General features: G+C 42.1%; 1 protein-coding gene across 1 annotated transcript; it reads right to left on the reverse strand.

Moving 5' to 3' along the window:
- Positions 1 to 387: 387 nt before the first annotated feature.
- On the reverse strand, positions 388 to 20,027 carry LOC112244924 (F-box only protein 33). Its single transcript, XM_024412813.2, has 4 exons — positions 19,478 to 20,027; positions 9,054 to 9,164; positions 7,491 to 8,158; positions 388 to 4,939 (listed from the first exon to the last, which is right to left on the reverse strand). Exons 1-4 carry the CDS (start codon positions 19,903 to 19,905, stop codon positions 4,674 to 4,676), a joined length of 1,473 nt encoding a protein of 490 aa, XP_024268581.1. The 5' UTR covers positions 19,906 to 20,027; the 3' UTR covers positions 388 to 4,673.
- Between the last annotated feature and the right edge of the window lie 435 nt (positions 20,028 to 20,462).

Consider the following 20,462-nt stretch of genomic DNA (forward strand, 5'->3'; position numbering starts at 1 on the left):
AAGCCATGACAATTTTCTGAAAATTTCCAAGCTGTTTAAAGGCACAGTCAACTTAGTGTATGTAAACTTCAGACACACTAGAATTGTGATACAGTGAATTATAAGTGAAATAATGTCAAACAATATTTGGGAAAATTACTTGTCATGCAAAGTTGATGTCCTAACCGAATTGCCGAAACTATAGTTTGTTTATTTGTGGAGTGGTTAAAAAAAAAAAAAAAAAAAAAAAGACTCCAACCTACGTGTATGTAAACCTCCGACTTCAACTGTACCTGTACACTGGGTTAATGGGAAGTAAAATTACAAAGGTAAAGCACTGCCATAAACTAGGATCAGCACAGGATTATTGTAATTCAAATTAAACCACCATGAATAACAAAGACCATGTTTGTGTTTAATGCTTTTATTCACTGGTTTAAAAAGAACCATTCAACATTCAGCTGGTTTACACTGTCACTTAGGCTTTTTCCTTCTTTAATCTTGCATCACTTTTTCGAATCAAAATTCTCTACACTTGCCATTTTCACACCTGCACCAGTGGAGTTCCCATTTGCAGATGTACTGTACATATCCAATGCTATGCGCTCACTTGAGACAAAGTTGACAGAACACACCTGTCCAAATATTTCAACATTTAGCAAAAATGGTAAAACCATCTTAAAGCTTACAAATGTTCATAAATAGAACCCAGACATATGTTGCATAAGAGTATACATTATGTATTGATATATACAAATACGCAGTTATTTTCTTCCCCGAAAGCTTATAAGGACACAGCCTAGGTGTTCGCACTGCTAGTGCCCCCATGGTGGCCTCTTTGTAATGCATGACTTATTTTGCAATAAAATATCCTGATTTTAAACAAATGCACAACATTCATACCACTTAAAACTGGGGCCTGCTGGCCAGTCTCATAGAGACCATGTCTGTAACCCACGGTAGCCTTTGAAACGGAGTTTGGCTTCCAAAGAATCAAGATCTTAAAACAATCACATTGTTATTTCCATTTGTAAGTGACAGAAAAATAAAAGCCACTGGATTATATGCGTTTGACTTGGCTGTAATGCAAGCCAGCCATTAAGAGACGTGACATGTTTAAGCTCACCTCCCTCCTGACCCCCACAACAGTGAACTTGTGGTATGATAGTGGTGCAGGTTTTTAATAATGGAATAAAACAAAACAGAATTCTCCTCACTCAGGTCTCTTGACGTCAAGCGTTTACGCTCTTAATAAGGCTGGTATGAGGTCATTTAGCTGTAGCTTCTGCAGCACAATGAGGTTCTACAGGTAACAGTTAACTCTCAGATGGACCTGCCCTCAAGCAGCTCACTGTCGCTCTATAGGTTCCTCCTTTTCAACAAGAGATGTGGATTGTGATAGCATAAAAAATGTCAAGAAAAAAAAAACTGATTTGTAAGCTGTAATAACCCAAATGGTATGTTTCTCCAGAGTATAAAAAAAGAAAAGAAAATACCTCCACTGCTATGCCTGTTAACATGCAGAGTGAGATTGGGCTACACAACCACTTCTATAGGACTTCACACAGCAAAACCATTTTTTCATCAAAGACCAATTTACTCCAATTGACCCTATAAAAAAAGATTTAAATTTAAAAACTTTTTTTTTTTTTTTGACATTTGGCCATTTTCTGTTGGTTTTTAACTCCGCAGTGGAATGTTCCTTACACGTCTGATAGCAGCATACAGGGCTGAAAGAATCAACCAAACTTGATTTTATCTATACTTAAATGACATTCACTTTTCACAATGAAACTGGTGAGCGAGAGCTCTGTTGTTGACAACAGAGAGAGCTCTGTTGTTGATCAAGCCACAGCACAGCTGTGCACCACGTGGTCCATCTTCACCCCATATTCAGTAGGTATATTTCTAGTAGTATTTGTGGAGGAGCAGTCATAGTAGTACATTTTGGCTGATCAGCCATTGGCCCTTCCCTATGCCAGCACGTGGGCACTTCATAAGGGTCGTTTCACACAGTTATCTTTGGCAGCTGATGCAGACACGCTGACAGACCGTTTTGTTTAATCCAGTGACTTGTTGGAAAAAAGATTCTTCCTAACATATCATTTATTTTTTAGGCATGGAACACCTCTCCTCAACTGTAACAGTAACCCTGAGAAAGGCTGTTTCCTGCTCACTGGTGAGAAAGGGGTACACCATGCTTTGCTTCAAGCACACCATACGGCTAATTCTTTGATGTATGCACTTCTGAAACTTTACACACACACACACACACACACACACACACACCCCAACACCCCCCCCCATTAAAAAAAAACAATGCGGAAATAAAATATGCTTTAACGGTAGTCAAATGCTGTACTAGACAATGAATGGTGAACTGGAAACGAACACAAAAAAAAACTGAGCGAAAGCTACACTGTATTTAGGCACAGCATTAGGATGTTTTACACATTGTAACAATTGACTGGCATTTGTCATCCTCTAAAAAGGTCTTACACTACCCCTGTTCAGCACAAACAAGTTAACTCCAAATATAGAATATTATCTACATCCTCTGTTGTGTGGTACTGAAAACAAAAAACGTAAGAATCCCTCTGTTAACATGTATATCATTTCAATATTCCTTTATCACTTCTCATGCATCAACCGTCAATAGACTAAGTTTAACCCAAGTGGAACCTTGCATGCAGGCTCATATCTTACTGCCACAACTAAACAGGTTAGTAGTGGATCCCATAGGCTGATCGTTACATTGTTTGAATCATGGATCACACACACACCTTGCCATCCGATGCCAGCTGTTTCTAGGCAAACATTTTTTCCTCAATATACAGAACTCTGCATACTGCGTTTCTCTTCCTTGACTAAAATGGCTGGCTTTGGTGGTACCAACGAAAGTTATGGGCACGGAGGAACACAACAAAAAGTAATAGCCGACCGACAGCTTCACAAATCACACAAGATCAAGAGAAACCTACACTCCTCTTTTCCGGAATGCTCCAACATCTCAGCAGCACAGAACAACCACAGGTCACCTATTCCAAGCCCCGCACACTACTGCGTTATCAGTCAAGACTGGCTCCCGAAGCTTTACAAGCAACAAAAAAAGATATGCGTATGTAAGGGGAATTCTGGATAGCAGACAACTTCACACATTAAGGTTGTTAGCTTCATATTCACATTCTACCACTGAGCAATCAACCTCAGATTCCCTCTACTACTCTGTGCTCTAAAACGTCAAATACACGATAGAAAACGCCATTAAAAGTATTTTCACAGACGCACATCGATGATGTTAACCTTTTTAAAAGTTAAGAGGACACGAGAAGGCGCGTCTAGAAAAATAAAACCGCGTAGTGTTGGAAGAGCTCTTTCCACAGTATTAGTATCCAGTCACACCACCACGCACACTGGCCCGCAGATCAACAGAAAGCTTTTTATTAAAAGAAAGCCTTCAAATGGACAAATTGACTGAAAGTGAAAAAATCCTGAGATTTGGAACAAGCAAGCAAATGCTTCCCTCCATCCAATTTTCAGCTGGTGAAACAATGTGGCCCTGGAGTCAGCGAACATAGCTGTGAACAAGAGAAACATGTGCAAGGAGTAGCTTTTTGCCATTCTTTAAACACCTTAATCTTAAAACAAATGTACGACTAAGTTTGTTTACCCCATGGTAAAAAAAGGGTCCGATTGGATGGCAAAAACTACTGATACTAGAAAACAAGGGGTTTTCCAAGGCAAATGTGAATAAAAGAAAACTGCATTAGACTGAGAGACTAGCTGATTGTTTCATAGTATATACATTCTCATCATCACCATCTTCATAGAATCATGTTTTGCCCACCTGAGACAGAGAGGATTTTTCTGAGTGCAAACTGCAGCGTACGACTCGCAACGCTAACCCCTGACTTAAGTACTGCAGCAGAACGTAGGAAACTCAGTGTCAGTGTGGAAACCTATCATATCCCACCTCTGGGTTGAGAAGAACCAGCAGGATCTTAGTCCCGTAACATAGCAACAATATCATCTCCAAAACACAAAAGTAAAGAGCAGACAGGATCTTGCTGGGCTGAGGGGGGGGCCTAACCACACACTCCATCAGCACGGTCCCTCCTTCTCCCGGAAGACTACTAGACTCATCTCCCGTTAAAAAAAATGTGCACGAACAAGTACACAGGATTCCATCATTGCAAAAAGCCAAGGTGGATTAACTGATAACTCAGCACTTGCTGACAGACAAAACACAAAGCAAAAAATAAAACTTGCAATACAACTAACTAAGCTAGCTGTGTAGAAAAGTCCCCTTGCAACACCAACCTCTCATTTAGCTACTAAACAATTATTCGACTATACTCTCCTAATCATAAGCAGGATATATATATAGATAGATATATAGAGCTAATACTGATTAACACAGCACAAAGGATGCTACAGAGAAGAAAATAAAATATGTAAATGAGATGATCTAATCACCTTATAGCTCCCAAGACAAACACTGAGCATGTGCAGCAGGCAAGACCAGACCAGGGTTGTGTTCATTAGGTCATTCAATGGAAAACTTTTTGTAACAGAAAATTTGCATTGCTTATTGGTGAAGTGGGGTCCCTCCTATTTAGGTCTGGTTTTCTTTTGTTTGATGCCTAATGAACACGACCCAGATGGCTGCCCGGTCTGGCGGCTGCAGCACTAGCCTACATGCCCAAGCTGAAGCTCTGCATTTCCCTGTGGAAGTGCTGGGTGGGCTCGCTGAGGACCAGGTTGGAGTCCATAGAAGGGTGCCAGACGCGCCCCAGGCCCAGCGACACCTCCTTCACCAGGTTGTGGACGGGGTCACCCTCCATGAAGACCCTCTGGTCCGGGTCGAAGTCAATGCTCTCCTCGGACACAGCCAGGACCTTGAGGCTGGAGCCACGCAGACGGGAGATGGCCACCAGGTTGTGGGACCACACAGTGTAGCCTGTGGTGTTCAGACAGAGGAGAATCACATTGAACGCCACTGTAGAAAGAACATACTGGATACTGAATGTAAAACAACTCCATTTGATCTGTGCTTACATATCAACATGCTGCCAATATGACCTCTACAACACACACACACACTAGATATTAGGGCTGTTCCCGAAAATGTATTAGTCGACCAAGATACTGTTCTTTCAACCAATCGATAGGTCAGTTTTAAAACATTAATTTTTCCATATACTGACACATCCTATGAGTTTTAATCAAATCAACTATATGCACTGAGCTTGTCGGATGCTTTAAGCAAACCATTTGTTGAAATAATTAAAAGACAAAGGACTAGAGGGAGTTTGACCGCAATTGATTTGATTGTACCGGACCTGGCTCAGACATGCTGCTTTGTGTATTAAAATAAAAAATTAAATAAAAAAGACAGCGAGTGACTGGCTCCCGTTGTCTCGCTCTCCTCACTGCTGCATCGACACCACAGAGCATCAACAGTGTGTATCGCGCTGTCCGTGTTGCAGAAGCTGCAACATAATTTGTCATTTCTGACTGACAAATTGTGTTACCGAAATCCCTAATTTGTTTAGGAAAAATATTCCTTATTCCCTCAACCCTTGCTCTCTCTACGTAACCAATACGGCCTGACCTACAGCATATCATAACATCAATAAATTGGTTAGAAACTGTGAACACCCTAACAGCAAATTGGATGCAGAGGACTGACAAGTAAACTCGAAACGGGATAATGTTTACTTGTTGCTTACTGGTAAAGGGGAAGTCGGATGTGTGGAATAAATGACTACTTGTGGAAAATACTAAAGATCAAGAAAAATGAGGTAAGGAGCAAGTGCTGCGTGCATATTATGTGTGCCAAACAGGTGCTGTTAGATTACAATATCATTTCTCTGACCGTTTGGAACAATGTAAACTACACAAAATAAATTATAAGTGGACCAGAGACTTGATTGAAAAGTAACTTAAATGCTTGATTGCATTTCAAATCATGAATGCCTGTGATGACATGAATTAATAAATGATTGATTCATGCAGTAGCCTATTTACAGTGCCCTTGACTTTATCCCCCGTTACGTTACAGTCGTATTCTAAAATATTAAATAACATTTGCTCGGGAATCTACTCACAATACCCCAAAAAGACAAAGCAAAAAACAGGTTCTTTGAAATGTTTGCCCCCCCCCCCAAAAAAAAAAAACAACAACAGTTGAAAGCAGAGCTCAATTTCGAGTCTCATAGCAAAGGGTCTGAATAATTATGTAAATAAGCCATCTGTTTTTTTTTTTTTTAATACATTTGCAAACACTTCTAAAAACCTGTTCTCACTTTTTCATTATGGGGTAGTGTGTAGCTTGATGAGGAAAATGTTATATTGAATCCATTTCAGAATAAGACTAACGTAACAAAATGTGGAAAAAGTCAAGTGGTCTGAAAACTTTCCGAATGCACTGTAAGCACTGAAATATAGGCCCAAGTTATGGTATTTATATTAGACCTACAGCTCAATGGTGGTTATACAAGGCTGCTATACTAAGCCGACTAATGAGAATGAAATTACTTATTACCATCATTATAATAATAATAATAAGAAGAAGAAGGAGATCAAGGAAAAAGGGCCAATTGTGCGCCGCCCTATGGGACTCCCGGTCTCAGCCGGTTGTGACACAGCCTGGGATCGAACCCGGAACTGTAGTGACGCCTCAAGCACAGCAATGCAGTGCCTTAGACCACCAGTTGGGAGGCTTATGGATGATTTATAAAGTCAGGCACAATTTTCTTGGACACTTAAGGCAAAGTCTGTTTTCTCATCTCTCTGAACTTCACTGCTGCCTCCACAGCCTTGTTCTCAACACCATGCTGGTTAACTATTACGCACTTAGCAACATGGTATAGTAAAAGGTGCCAATTCAACAGTGTACTGGTGCGTTTCAGAACTGAGGACAGTGACTACTATCCAAAGTGTGAGAGGGCGCAGTTGTTAAAAATGTTTGATTTGTATTGCACCATTGTTCTTACATAAAATAACCATATACATTTTCAGTAGCACATTCACAATGGATCAGTCCACTCAGACAGATGTCTTGTACACCATGATGTTTTTGTTGTTATTGCTACTTGGTCGACCAACAGCCTATCGCCCAAAACAATCAACCAGTCGACTAAATGGGGTCAGCCCTACTAGACATTTTATTTTACCTTTATTTAACTAGGCAAGTCAGTTAAGAACAAATTATTATTTTCAATGACGGCCTAGAAACAGTGGGTTAACTGCCTTGTTCAGGGGCAGAACAACATATTTTTACCGTGTCAGCTCGGGGATTCGATCTAGCAACCTTTCGGTTACTCTCTAACCACTAGGCTACCTGCCGCCCCACATAACAGTACTCCCAGAAATAACCAGTAATAAATATTTCTATCAGAACATCTTGTAGAACCCAGGCCACTGGAAATCAATCATTGCCATTCAAATGTTAGGCTACACTAAAAGAGTGGTGAGCTATGTAATGCTAACATCTGGGCCAGGCTCACCGTGGATGACCAATACAGAGAGGTGTACGCAGCGCCAGGCCAGTAGGACCAGTGGGTCCTCGTTTCGGTTGATGCCAAGGTCAGGGAAAACAGTGTCATCCCTCATCAGGACGAAGTGGCTCAGGGTCTTGTTGTACTGCTGGGCAATGAGCTCCAGGGTTCCGTCTGTGACCAAGGTAGAGTAGCTGTCCAGGTGGATCCTCTCCAGGGGCAGGCTTGGTTTTAGCACCCTCAGCAGGTCCTGGCTGCACACATCCAGTGCCATCACGTAAACCCGCAGGTTAGCGCTGCGTTGGACCAGGGTCTTCCAGTCGTCCTCACTGGCGGTGCCATCGAGCGGCTTAGCCTCCAGAGCAGCGCCGTTGAGCATCAGGGAGAGGCGATGTAGAGGAGCACGGTCTCCTCCAGCCAGTAGGTGGCTCAACTCAGAGGTGAAGTCACAGAAGTCGAGGGCCAGGGAACGCAGGTGGACCAGCCGCTCCAGCTCCACAGGTGAGACCAGGCAAGGCAGCTGGTTGTCCAGCAAGCCGAGGTGCTCCAGGGAGCCTGCGCTGGGGTTGGACAGAGAGGCCAGGGAGCATGGGGTCACCACGCCCAGCATGAAGGCGGAGGACAGCCACTTTATCTTCCTGCTGTTAGACAGAACCTCCAGTAACAGCTGTTGGATCCTACCCCGGCCCAGAGGAAAACACAGAAAGAAAGTTTGAAAACTTTAGACATTTTTTCTCTGTTCCATTTCTACAAATAAAGACCTACTCACTGACAATGAATAGATTTTTAAAAAACTGTATGGGCAGAACAGAGATCCTATTAAAATGACCTATTTGTGTTCTATGTAATTATATGAGGCAGAATTTCAACAGAGGACAGTTTGAGTGTATTTTACTTTTACAGGGACAGTGCACATTAATCAACGTTTCAGTAAAAGTGCCGGTTTAAGCCAGCCGGCTCATTTTCAACCGCAGTCCCTGGGCAGGTTATTAAAAACAATTACAATATAGACAATCTTTGAGCAGTGAGCACACGCAGTACACCATAGTACAAGCAAGACATAGCATACAGACAGAGCAACAGAACAAAAAGCAGCAAGACAAAATTCATAAAAGCAACAAAGTGTTTCCACACCTCACAAGCTACAGACAATATGGAAAGCGGCAATACACCGGGATTATGTTCACAAATCTGAATGACATTTAGCAATGTCTTCATGCATTTTGTGAAAGTGTGATATGTGGTGCAGTTATGTGTGTCTGATGGCAGTGCATTCCAGACATGGGAAGCTCTCACAGAGAAAGCGGATTTACTAAAGGTGCTTTACCTTAAGGGAACTATACTGTTTGTACTGTGATTTTGAATGATTGTGCACCTAAGTATTTTGCTGTGCGACCTCGAAGAAAAATCAGGATCCTAGCTTTATTAATTCAAATAATTTTCATTGTGTCCCTAAATGTCTTTATGTGTGATGACATTTTTCAATTTAGACATGTTCCTTGTAAGAAAGTAAGTGCTGTATGCCCTTTTGTCGCCCTGGGCAAGATGTAGCCTTGCCTAAAAGCTACTCACTCTTTGATTTTCTTGCCTCCTGGGTCAACCTGCTGTAGATAGGCACTGTCCAGAATGCCCTCATCCTGAAGAATGCAGGTATCCCCATACAGACTCAGCTTCTGGAGATTTCTGAGAGAAGGAGCGAGAGAGAGAGGGCCGAGCGAGAGAGAGAGGGCCGAGCGAGAGAGAGAGGGCCGAGCGAGAGAGAGAGGGCCGAGCGAGAGAGAGAGGGCCGAGCGAGAGAGAGAGCGGGTCGAGCGAGAGAGAGCGGGCGAGAGGGCCGAGCCGAGCGAGAGAGAGCCGAGCGAGAGGGCCGAGCGAGAGGGCCGAGAGAGAGAGCCGAGCGAGAGGGCCGAGAGAGAGAGGGCCGAGCGAGCGAGAGAGAGAGAGAGAGGGCGAGCGAGAGAGAGAGAGAGAGAGAGAGGGAGCGAGCGAGAGAGAGAGGAGGGGCCGAGCGAGAGAGAGAGGAGGGGCCGAGCGAGAGAGAGAGAGAGAGGGGCCGAGAGAGAGAGAGAGCGAGAGAGAGAGGAGGGGCCGAGCGAGAGAGAGAGGAGGGGAGAGAGAGAGGGGCCGAGCGAGAGAGAGAGAGAGGGGCCGAGCGAGAGAGAGGGGCCGAGAGAGAGGGGCCGAGAGAGGGGCCGAGAGAGGGGCCGAGAGAGGGGCCGAGAGGGGCCGAGAGAGGGGAGAGGGGCCGAGAGAGAGAGGGGCCGAGAGAGGGGCCGAGAGAGGGGCCGAGAGAGAGAGAGGGGCCGAGAGAGAGAGAGAGAGGGCCGAGAGAGAGGGTCGAGAGAGAGCCGAGAGAGAGGGCCGAGAGAGGTGGGTGGGGGACGGGGAGAGAGAGATATGAGCTTTAGTCAAAACCAGACACAAATCAGCCATAGTGGAGGTCAGTGAATGTTCTAATTGTGGTCTGCAACAAACACAATCAAACAGTATACATGTCCTCACCAATTTGCCAGAAGGCCTCTGACAATAAATACCTTTCAACATCACACACTGGTGTCCGCCACAAACCTAGCGGCTAGACACCACAAACATGGCAGACTAAATTCCACTCCATGGTGACTTCCTTCACCATTGAACGGAGTTTGGTCCACTACAACAAACCCAGCTTCCGGCATTTGATTGCGCCACTAAATCTCTCGAACGCTCTTAAACAAGTGTGTTGTAATTGAATGAACGCTGGAATTAAATATCAACAAAGAAATGCCTCAAGACACCTTTAAGCCATCTCTGTGGCAGTGGAAGTGTAACTTTTCAGGACACAAATGTGTCCAAAAGATATTAGCATATTGAAAGTACATGTTTGAAAAGGCAGAGTTGCATATCACCAGGGTTGGGGAGTAACGGATGACATGTAGTCCGTTACATGGAAGTGATTACAAAAAAACGAACTGTAATCCGTTTCCAGCAAAAATATTGTAATCTGGTTACAGACACTTTTGAAAAACTAGATTACTTTAATGATTACTTTTAAATTCAGAAAGGATGTTTGCGGGAAAACAAAATCTTTGACACTTCTGTTCTCAATTACATTCAAATCAGCATTGAAAAGGGTGCAAGTTTAAATGTATTCAACGTGTGCGAGTCTGGCCGTAAGTCAGAGACCACTATGATGACAAACCAAATGTGCTTGATGGATCGCGGGAAAACAGCAGGAATATACTTTTGTAGGCTACAGTCCAAGCTATGCCATCCAATGGTGTGACTGCTGTCAGCATCTAAAGATTATCCAACTTGAATAAATGCATGGAGGTGAGGATGACAGCAGAGGTGTAGTCTACGACGATACGGATATCACTTATTGATAAATACATAGCAGCAGTGTGATTCACAATCACACTTTTGAGGCGTCTGAAAAACAGACAAGTACATTAGAGTGTCTAGTTTGAGAAACAGACGCCCCCACAAGTCTCCAACTGACAGCTTCATTAAATAATACCGGCAAAACACCAGTCTCAGTGTCAACAGTGAAGAGGTGACTCCGGGATGCTGGCCTTCTAGGCAGAGTTCTTCTGTCCAGTGTGTGTTCTTTTGCCCATCTTAATCTTTTATTTTTATTGGCCAGTCTAAGATATGGCTTTTCCTATGCAACTCTGCCTACAAGGCCAGCATCCTGGAGTCACCTCTTCACTGTTGATGTTGAGACTGGTGTTTTGCAGGGTACTAATTGAATGAAGTTGCCAGTTGAGGACTTGAGGCGTCTGTCTAGTTTGAGGAACATGCTAATGTACTTGTCCTCTTGTTCAGTTGTGCACCGGGGCCTCCCACTCTTTCTATTCTGGTTAGAGCCAGTTTGCGCTGTTCTGTGAAGGGAGTAGTACACAGCATTGTATGAGATCTTCAGTTTCTTGGCAATACCTCGCATGAAATAGCCTTCATTTCTCAGAACAAGAATAGACTGACGAGTTTCAGAAGAAAGTTAATTGTTTCTGGCCATTTTGAGCCTGTAATCGGACCCACAAATGCTGATGCTCCAGATACTCAACTAGTCTAAAGGACAGTTTTATTGCTTCTTTAATCAGAACAACAGTTTCAGATGTGCTAACATAATTGCAAAATGATAATGATCAATTAGCCTTTTAAAAATATAAACTTGGATTTTCTAACACAACATGCCATTGAAACACAGGAGTGATGGTTGCTGATAATGGGCCTCTTTACGCCTATCAGCCGTTTCCAGCTACAATAGTCATTTACAACATTAACAATGTCTACACTGTATTTCTGATCAATTTGATGCTATTTTAATGGACAACATTTTTTTGCTTTTCTTTCAAAAACAAGGACATTTCTAAGTGACCCCAAACTTTTGAATGGTAGTGTGTGTGTACGTCAAAAGTTGAAGAACACCCCCTCATTTAAGGGTTTTTCTTTATTTTTACTATAAAAACTATGAAATAACACATATGTAATCATGTATTAACTAGGGATGCACCAATATGACATTTTTGTCCGATACCGATATTTTCCTTGCCAAAACACCCGATACTGATAAACGATATTGAAAATTTGGGTGGCATTTTAAGCATTCTTGTACAGTTAAATAGTTGAAAACACACACACAAAGAGGTTATTTTGTTGGCATTTACGTATGTCCCAATTACCAGTAAAACATAATCAAAACTAGAGGTCGAACGATTAATCAGAATGGCCGATTAATTAGGGCTGATTTCAAGTTATAACAATCGGAAATCGTTATTTTTGGGCGCCGATTTGCCAATTTTCTTTTTTTATACCTTTATTTAACTAGGCAAGTCAGTTAAAGAACACATTCTTATTTTCAATGACGGCCTAGGAACGGTGGGTTAAAACCTTTTGTAACTAGGGGGCAGTATTTTCATTTTTGGATAAAAAAACGTTCCCGTTTTAAAACGGGATATTTTGTCACGACTAGATGCTCGACTATGCATATAATTGACAGCTTTGGATAGAAAACACTCTGATGTTTCCAAACTGCAAAGATGTTGTGAGTGCAACAGAACTGATGTTACAGGCAAAACCCAGATAAAAATCCAACCAGGAAGTGCCCCATATTTTGAAAGCCCTGCATGCCAATGACTCCTTATATGGCTGTGAATGGGCTACGAATGAGCTTACGCTTTCTCCGTATTCCCCAAGGTGTCGACAGCATTGTGACGTCTTTTTACGCATTTATGTTGAAGAATAGCCGTAAGGGACCACATTAAGCAAGTGTGTAAAGTACTGAGGTAGCCATTATTCCAATCGCTTCTAATGAGAAACCAATTGTCCCGATGGATATATTATCGAATAGATATGTGAAAAACACCTTGAGGATTGATTCTAAACAATGTTTGCCATGTTTCTGTCGATATTATGGAGCTAATATGGAAAAAAGTTCGGCGTTTGTAGTGACCGCATTTTTCCGGTCGATTTCTCAGCCAAACGTGAAGAACAAACGGAGCTATTTCGCCTACAAAAATAATCTTTTTGGAAAAAAGGAATATTTGCTATCTAACTGGGAGTCTCCTGAGTGAAAACATCCGAAGTTCTTCAAAGGTAAATGATTTAATTTGATTGCTTTTCTTATTTTCGTGAAAATGATGCCTGCTGCTAGCAGAGCCTAGCATAGCATTATGCCATGATAAACACAAATGCTTGTCTAGCGTTGGCTGTAAAGCATATTTTGAAAATCTGAGATGACAGTGTGATTAACAAAAGGCTAAACTGTGTCTCAATATATTTTTCATTTGTGATTTTCATGAATAGGAAACCTTTCTAGGGATATTTATGTCCGCTACGTTATGCTAATTAGTTTGAGGCGATGATTACGCTCCCACATGCGGGATGGGTAGTATCAAGTAGTTAACTGCCTCATTCAGGGTCAGAACGACAGATTTTCACCTTGTCAGCTCGGGGGATCCAATCTTGCAACCTTACAGTTAACTAGTCCAACGCAATAACGACCTGCCTCTCTCTCGTTGTACTCCACAAGGAGACTGCCTGTTACGCGAATGCAGTAAGCCAAGGTAAGTTGCTAGCTAGCATTAAACTTATCTTTTAAAAAACAATCAATCATAATCACTAGTTAACTACACATGGTTGATGATATTACTAGATATTATCTAGCGTGTCCTGCGCTGCATATAATTTGACTGAGCATACAAGTATCTAAGTATCTGTCTGAGCGGTGGTAGGTAGAAGCAGGCGCGTAAACATTAATTCAAACAGCACTTTCGTGAGTTTTGCCAGCAGCTCTTCGTTGTGCGTCAAGTATTGAGCTGTTTATGACTTCAAGCCTATCAACTCCCGAGATGAGGCTGTTGTAACCGAAGTCAAATGGCTAACTAGTTAGCGCGCGCTAATAGTGTTTCAAACGTCACTCGCTCTGAGCCTTCACTCGCTCTGAGCTGCTTCGATGGTGGTGGTGGTTGTTGTTGTTGGTTTCTTACATAGCACATATTGCACTTTTACTTTCTTCTCCAACACTATCATAACTGCCATCGATAAAAGACAGTACTGTGCAGCCGTCTTCATCGACCTGGCCAAGGCTTTCGACTCTGTCAATCACCATATTCTTATCAGTAGCCTCGGTTTTTCTAATGACTGTCTTGCCTGGTTCACCAACTACTTTGCAGACAGAGTTCAGTGTGTCAAATCGGAGGGCATGTTGTCCGGTCCTCTGGCAGTCTCTATGGGGGTGCCACAGGGTTCAATTCTCGGGCCGACTCTTTTCTCTGTATATATCAATGATGTTGCTCTTGCTGCGGGCGATTCCCTGATCCACCTCTACGCAGACAACACCATTCTGTATACTTCTGGCCCTTCCTTGAACACTGTGCTATCTAACCTCCAAACGAGCTTCAATGCCATAGAACACTCCTTCCGTGGCCTCCAACTACTCTTAAACGCTAGTAAAACCAAATGCATGCTTTTCAACCGTTCGCTGCCTGCACCCGCACACCCGACTAGCATCACCACCCTGGATGGTTCCGACCTAGAATATGTGGACATCTGTAAGTACCTAGGTGTCTGGCTAGACTGTAAACTCTCCTTCCAGACTCATATCAAACATCTCCAATCGAAAATCAAATCTAGAGTCGGCTTTCTATTCCGCAACAAAGCCTCCTTCACTCACGCCGCCAAACTTACCCTAGTAAAACTGACTATCCTACCGATCCTCGACTTCGGCGATGTCATCTACAAAATAGCCTCCAATACTCTACTCAGCAAACTGGATGCAGTTTATCACAGTGCCATTCGTTTTGTTACTAAAGCACCTTATATCACTGCGACCTGTATGCTCTAGTCGGCTGGCCCTCGCTACATATTTGTCGCCAGACCCACTGGCTCCAGGTCATCTACAAGTCCATGCTAGGTAAAGCTCCGCCTTATCTCAGTTCACTGGTTACGATGGCAACACCCACCCGTAGCACGCGCTCCAGCAGGTGTATATCACTGATCATCCCTAAAGCCAACACCTCATTTGGCCGCCTTTCGTTCCAGTTCTCTGCTGCCTGTGACTGGAACGAATTACAAAAAAAAAAAATTGCTGAAGTTGGAGACTTTTATCTCCCTCACAAACTTCAAACATCTGCTATCTGAGCAGCTAACTGATCGCTGCAGCTGTACATAGTCTATCGGTAAATAGCCCACCCAATTTACCTACCTCATCCCCATACTGTTTATATTTATTTCCTTTTCTGCTCTTTTGCACACCAGTATCTCTACCTGTACATGACCATCTGATCATTTATCACTCCAGTGTTAATCTGCAAAATTGTAATTATTCGCCTACCTCCTCATGCCTTTTGCACACAATGTATATAGACTTTTTTTCTACTGTGTTATTGACTTGTTAATTGTTTACTCCATGTGTAACTGTGTTGTTGTCTGTTCACACTGCTATGCTTTATATTGGCCAGGTAGCAGTTGTAAATGAGAACTTGTTCTCAACTAGCCTACCTGGTTAAATAAAGTTGAAAAAAATAATAATAATAATTGCATTATTTAAACCAAATTGAACACGTTTCATTATTTACTTGAGGCTAAATTGATTTTATTGATGTATTATATTAAGGTAAAATAAGTGTTCATTCAGTATTGTTGTATTTGTCATCATTACAAAAAAATATATATATATAAAAAAAATTATAATAAAATAAAATAAAAATTGTCCGATTAATCGGTATCGGCTTTTTTGGTCATCCAATAAATCGGGATCGGCGTTGAAAAATCATAGTCGGTCGACCTCTAATCTAAACCTATTTATTTCATTTATTGCTGGGCCATTTCGTTGTTCATTTGTTCAGTCGTTTTATTCTCCAGGATTTCATCATACATGTCAAGCAGTGAAGTTTCAACTCCGTCTGTCCGTGGCCTCTCTTTCTCGGTGCGCACTGTCACCACGTCCGTTTCCATCTTGTCCAGCTGTGTCTAACATTTCACGTAAACCCTGTTTCTTGTCTGCATCGAAGTAGCGGTCCTTGTACCTAGCATCGAGCAGGGAGTGACACAGTAAAGAGGCTCAGAGAGACTGCCACCGAAGAGCTTGTTCACAGCCTCTAGTAGAGTACTTTTGCAAGTTTTAACCCCACGGTCTGTGTTTGCAGTTTTGTTGAGCAGGCATTTCAATGCCATGACAGAGGGTATCACGTCTGCTGCAGATGCAGTTGATGAGCTTATGTCTTGAGTCAGTTGTTCAAATGGCGCTAGGAGTGTGTTCATGTTTCCAAGTTTCAAACATGTTCTCAAATGCCATTGAAATGGCAGCAGCGGTATGAGCACCAGCATATTCTTGAGCATGCAATACAGCTTTCCTCAATACGAAATCCTTGTCGACCCACTGTGCTGTCAGACTAAGCGCGCTCATGGGGCTGACATAGCTGGTCCAACTGTCAGTCGTGAAGCTAATAGCAGTGACGCCCATAGCAAGTAGCTCATGGATGTGCGTTTCAACAAAACTAACTCCAGTAGGGCAACATCTGAAAAATAGCACCTACTTGGTAGTGTGCACTGGGGCTCGAAGTGCTCGACCAGTCGGCGAATGCAAACATCATCTACGACAGAGAACGGTTGATTGTCAAGGGCAATGAATTCCATCATCTTGGCATTAATGGATTTTGGCTTTGAGTTGTCTCGCTGAAATGTTCTTACTCTTTCAAATGACTGCTGGACTTGAACTTGTTTAGTTGTTGGAAGTGTGTGCATAGTTTTTTTTCTGCTTTTGTTCTAAGTAACTGCTGAATGTCTGGGGGTGATGCACTTTCAAATGACTAATTAGGTTTGTGGTATTGAACGATTTCACTTTCTCCCGTCCTCTGGAAATAATAGCAGCACAAATGTTGCATATGGCCTTTCTGTTATCTTCCTTTGAAACTTCAAAATAAATCCACACAGCAGACATTGTGGGCTAGGTTAGGAATGCTGTGTTGCACATGTAACGCTGTATTTTTCATGGCGTCATTACGTCATCCACCTATGTTATATAGGTATGCACATCAGCTTTGACATCGGTTTTGCACATCGGCGTTAAACTAGACATCGGGCCAATGCCGATGCTGGCATTTTTAGCTAATGTCGGCCGATTCCGATATGCTTACAAATATATCGTGCATCCCTAGTAGAAACCAGAAGAGTGTTAACCAAATCAAAATATATTTTATATTTGAGATTATTCAAAGTTGCCACCCTTTACCTTGACAGCTTTGCATTCTCTCAAACAACCTCATGAGGAAGTCAACCTGGACTGCATTTCAATTAACAGGTGTGCCGTAAAAGTTAATTTGTGGGATTTCTTTCCTTCTTAATGCGTTGTGACACAGTATGGGGGGTTATACAGAAGATAGCCCTATTTGGTAAAAGACCAAGTCCATATTATGGCAAGAACAGCTCAAATAAGCAGAGCGAAACGACAGTCCATCATTAATTTAAGACATGAAGGTCTGTCAATACGGAACATTTCAGGAACTTCGAAAGTTTCTTCAAGTGCAGTCGCAAAAACCATCCAGCACTATGATGGTTCTACAGCTGCACCATCAAGAGCATCCTGACTAAGAAGAGACTTGCTTGGGCCAAGAAACACACGCAATGGACATTAGACTGGTGGAAAATTGTCCTTTGCTCTGAAGTCCAAATTGGAGATTGTTGGTTCTAACTGCCGTGTCTTTGTGAGATGCAGTGTGGTTGAACAGATGATCTCTGCATGTGTATTTCCGAATGTAAAGCATGGAGGAAGTGGTGTGATGGTGTGAGGGTGCATGCTGGTGATACTGTCAATGTTTTATGTAGAATTCAAGGCACACTTAACCAGCATGGATCCCACAGCATTCTGTAGCGATACGCCATCCCATCTGGTTTGGGCTTAGTGGGACTATCATTTGTTTTTCAACAGGACAATGACCCAACATACCTCCAGGCTGTGTAAGGGCTAAATAGGAGGCTCAAGGAGGAGAGTGATTTAGTGCTGCATCAGATGACCTGGCTTCCACAATCCCCCAACCTCAACCAAATTGAGATGGTTTGGGATGAGTCGGACCGCAGAGTGAAGGAAAATCAGCCAACAAGTTCTCAGCACATGTGGGAACTCCTTCAAGACTGTTGTAAAAGCATTCCAGGTGAAGCTGGTTGAGAGAATGCCAAGAGTATGCAAAGCTGTCATCAAGGCTAAGGGTGGCTGCTTTGAAGAATCTCAAATATATTTTGATTTGTTTAACACTTTTGGTTACTACAAGATTCCATATGTGTTATTTCATAGTTTAGAGGTCTTCACTATTATTCTACAATATAGAACATAGTAAAAATAAAAAACCTTGAATGAGTAGGTGTTACAACTTTTTTACCAGTAGTGTATATCCACTGATTATTGAAGAATATAATTTAAATGCATCGTGAGCTTAGTTCATCTGTCACACTCCATGAGAACCCAAAATATAAGCTTGTTTTTCACCAATGTTTGTAAACATTGGAAATGTAAACAAACACTGGATACAACAAGTTTGATATCATGGATGGTCAGTCCTTGCATCAATAGCTTTGTCTATTAATCTGAGAGTGGTTACATTTCATGACAACAAAATCATAAACAACAATAGGGATGGCTAATAAATCCTTAGTTTTGGGGTTATGCTCAAGTAAAACAATTTGGCTAATCTATACCTCCAAGTCCTATTCTTGAAGATCACGTAGTATAGCATTTATTGGAATGACTGGAATTCTGATAGACTTCGGTTATTAATGTAAAGATATAATTTAATCGTATTATTATATGTAGTAGAAAACAATGGGTTAGAAGAAGCCTAAATAACCAACCCATAAAGTAAAATGTAGCATCCATATAAGGCCAGCTAAGTAAACTTTAACATTGATTTATCCTGCAATAGATATCGTTCAATTGGTAACATAAATTTTTGCATTCTTCTTATGCCTCTTAAGGGGAAGTCATCTAAAAGTAACTTAATGTAATCCGTTTACGTTACCGAGTTTGGGCAAGCCAAAAGTTACGTTACTGATTACTATTTTGGACAGTTAACTAGTTACGGATTACATTTAGAAAGAAACCCATCCAAACCTGAACGACAGCATGCTGCCAATGTCATTGTTGACCTCAATGGTTGAGACTAGCTAGATTCCCTGGGCATGACCACCACTGCTGCAATGTTGTTCAAATGTCATTTAAAAAACTCCTTGCAACATTCTTTGCGCAACAAGCATAAAAACAGATTTCTAACTGACATGCCTTCTCCAAGTAGTTAGATTGTAGCTAAAACAGACTGAAAACCACACAAGCAGTATAACGTTAATCAGAAATCGGTAGAGTAACGATATGACCCGATTACGTAATGATAGTTTGTTTATAGCTAGGCTAGCTACTTAACGTTAGCTGACTACGACCCAACAAACACTCAAATTGACACGTATGGAGTTGCTGACTCCATTTACTTTAAACATGTATTGAATAATTGTAGTAACTATCCAACTACCTGTTGTTTCGAATACATCTGAGCACACACAACACCTGTTCCAAATAGGTGATCCTTGCGTCTTTCCAGCGATCAAGCAATTGAGGGTCGCGTTCTACAGGTTCTATCCTGCCCTCAACTCCGCTCAGTGGGCTTAGATATCCGTCCACAGGGGCAACCTCGAGATGTAGCTCGCGCACGAAGGCGCCAAACTTCCTCATGAGAAATTCTAATCTTGGGGTCTGTTCGGAGCCAGAACCTCCCCAGTTTGCACCACCTCCGACACGCAACTTCAGCTCCGTCCAAAGCGATGGGTAAAACAGACACTCCCTCCAGCGAGAGCACACGGACGAGGCCCGAACCTTGTCACGGTCGGACAAGAATGAAAATATATGGACGATAAGCTCGCTAGGTAAAGCCATGGCTCCGACACACCCGTACAAAGCCATGGCGCAGATCACTAAACTACTGTATTAATCGCGGACAGAAAGTGTACATATAACCGTTGTAAGATTGTGCGACAACAGTCCAGTTCCGGTACTCGCTCTCCGTAAAACTAAACATCCAGCAGATTTGCATTCAATACTATTGGATTATACCACTTATGACTACGTGGGGATGAAAACAATCCTCCGCAACGTTCCACTTTTTGAAAACAGGCCGACATCATTTATGTTTAAGTTACATATTCTTATGTTTGATCATAATTTATGTTTAACTTATATATTCATATGTTTGATATACTTTCATTTTCTGTAGAATATGTTGTTCATTTAATTGTCATCTGCAAATATAGTTATTTTATCAAGCCATTTACAGTAGTGGTTTGGCCCAATTACTTATTTTTGCCATACCTCTCAAGTGCGCAAGGGGGGGAACTTTTACTGCAGTTGAGTCCCCAACATAAGGGGACATTTTATTGAATTCTCTGCCAACGACAAGACCACCTCGTTTTCTCTTTGCCGTTATAGTGTAGGATACCATATTATTGACCTAACTAGCACAG

The sequence above is a fragment of the Oncorhynchus tshawytscha genome, linkage group LG11 (assembly GCF_018296145.1).
Source record: "Oncorhynchus tshawytscha isolate Ot180627B linkage group LG11, Otsh_v2.0, whole genome shotgun sequence".
Lineage (NCBI taxonomy): Eukaryota > Metazoa > Chordata > Actinopteri > Salmoniformes > Salmonidae > Oncorhynchus > Oncorhynchus tshawytscha.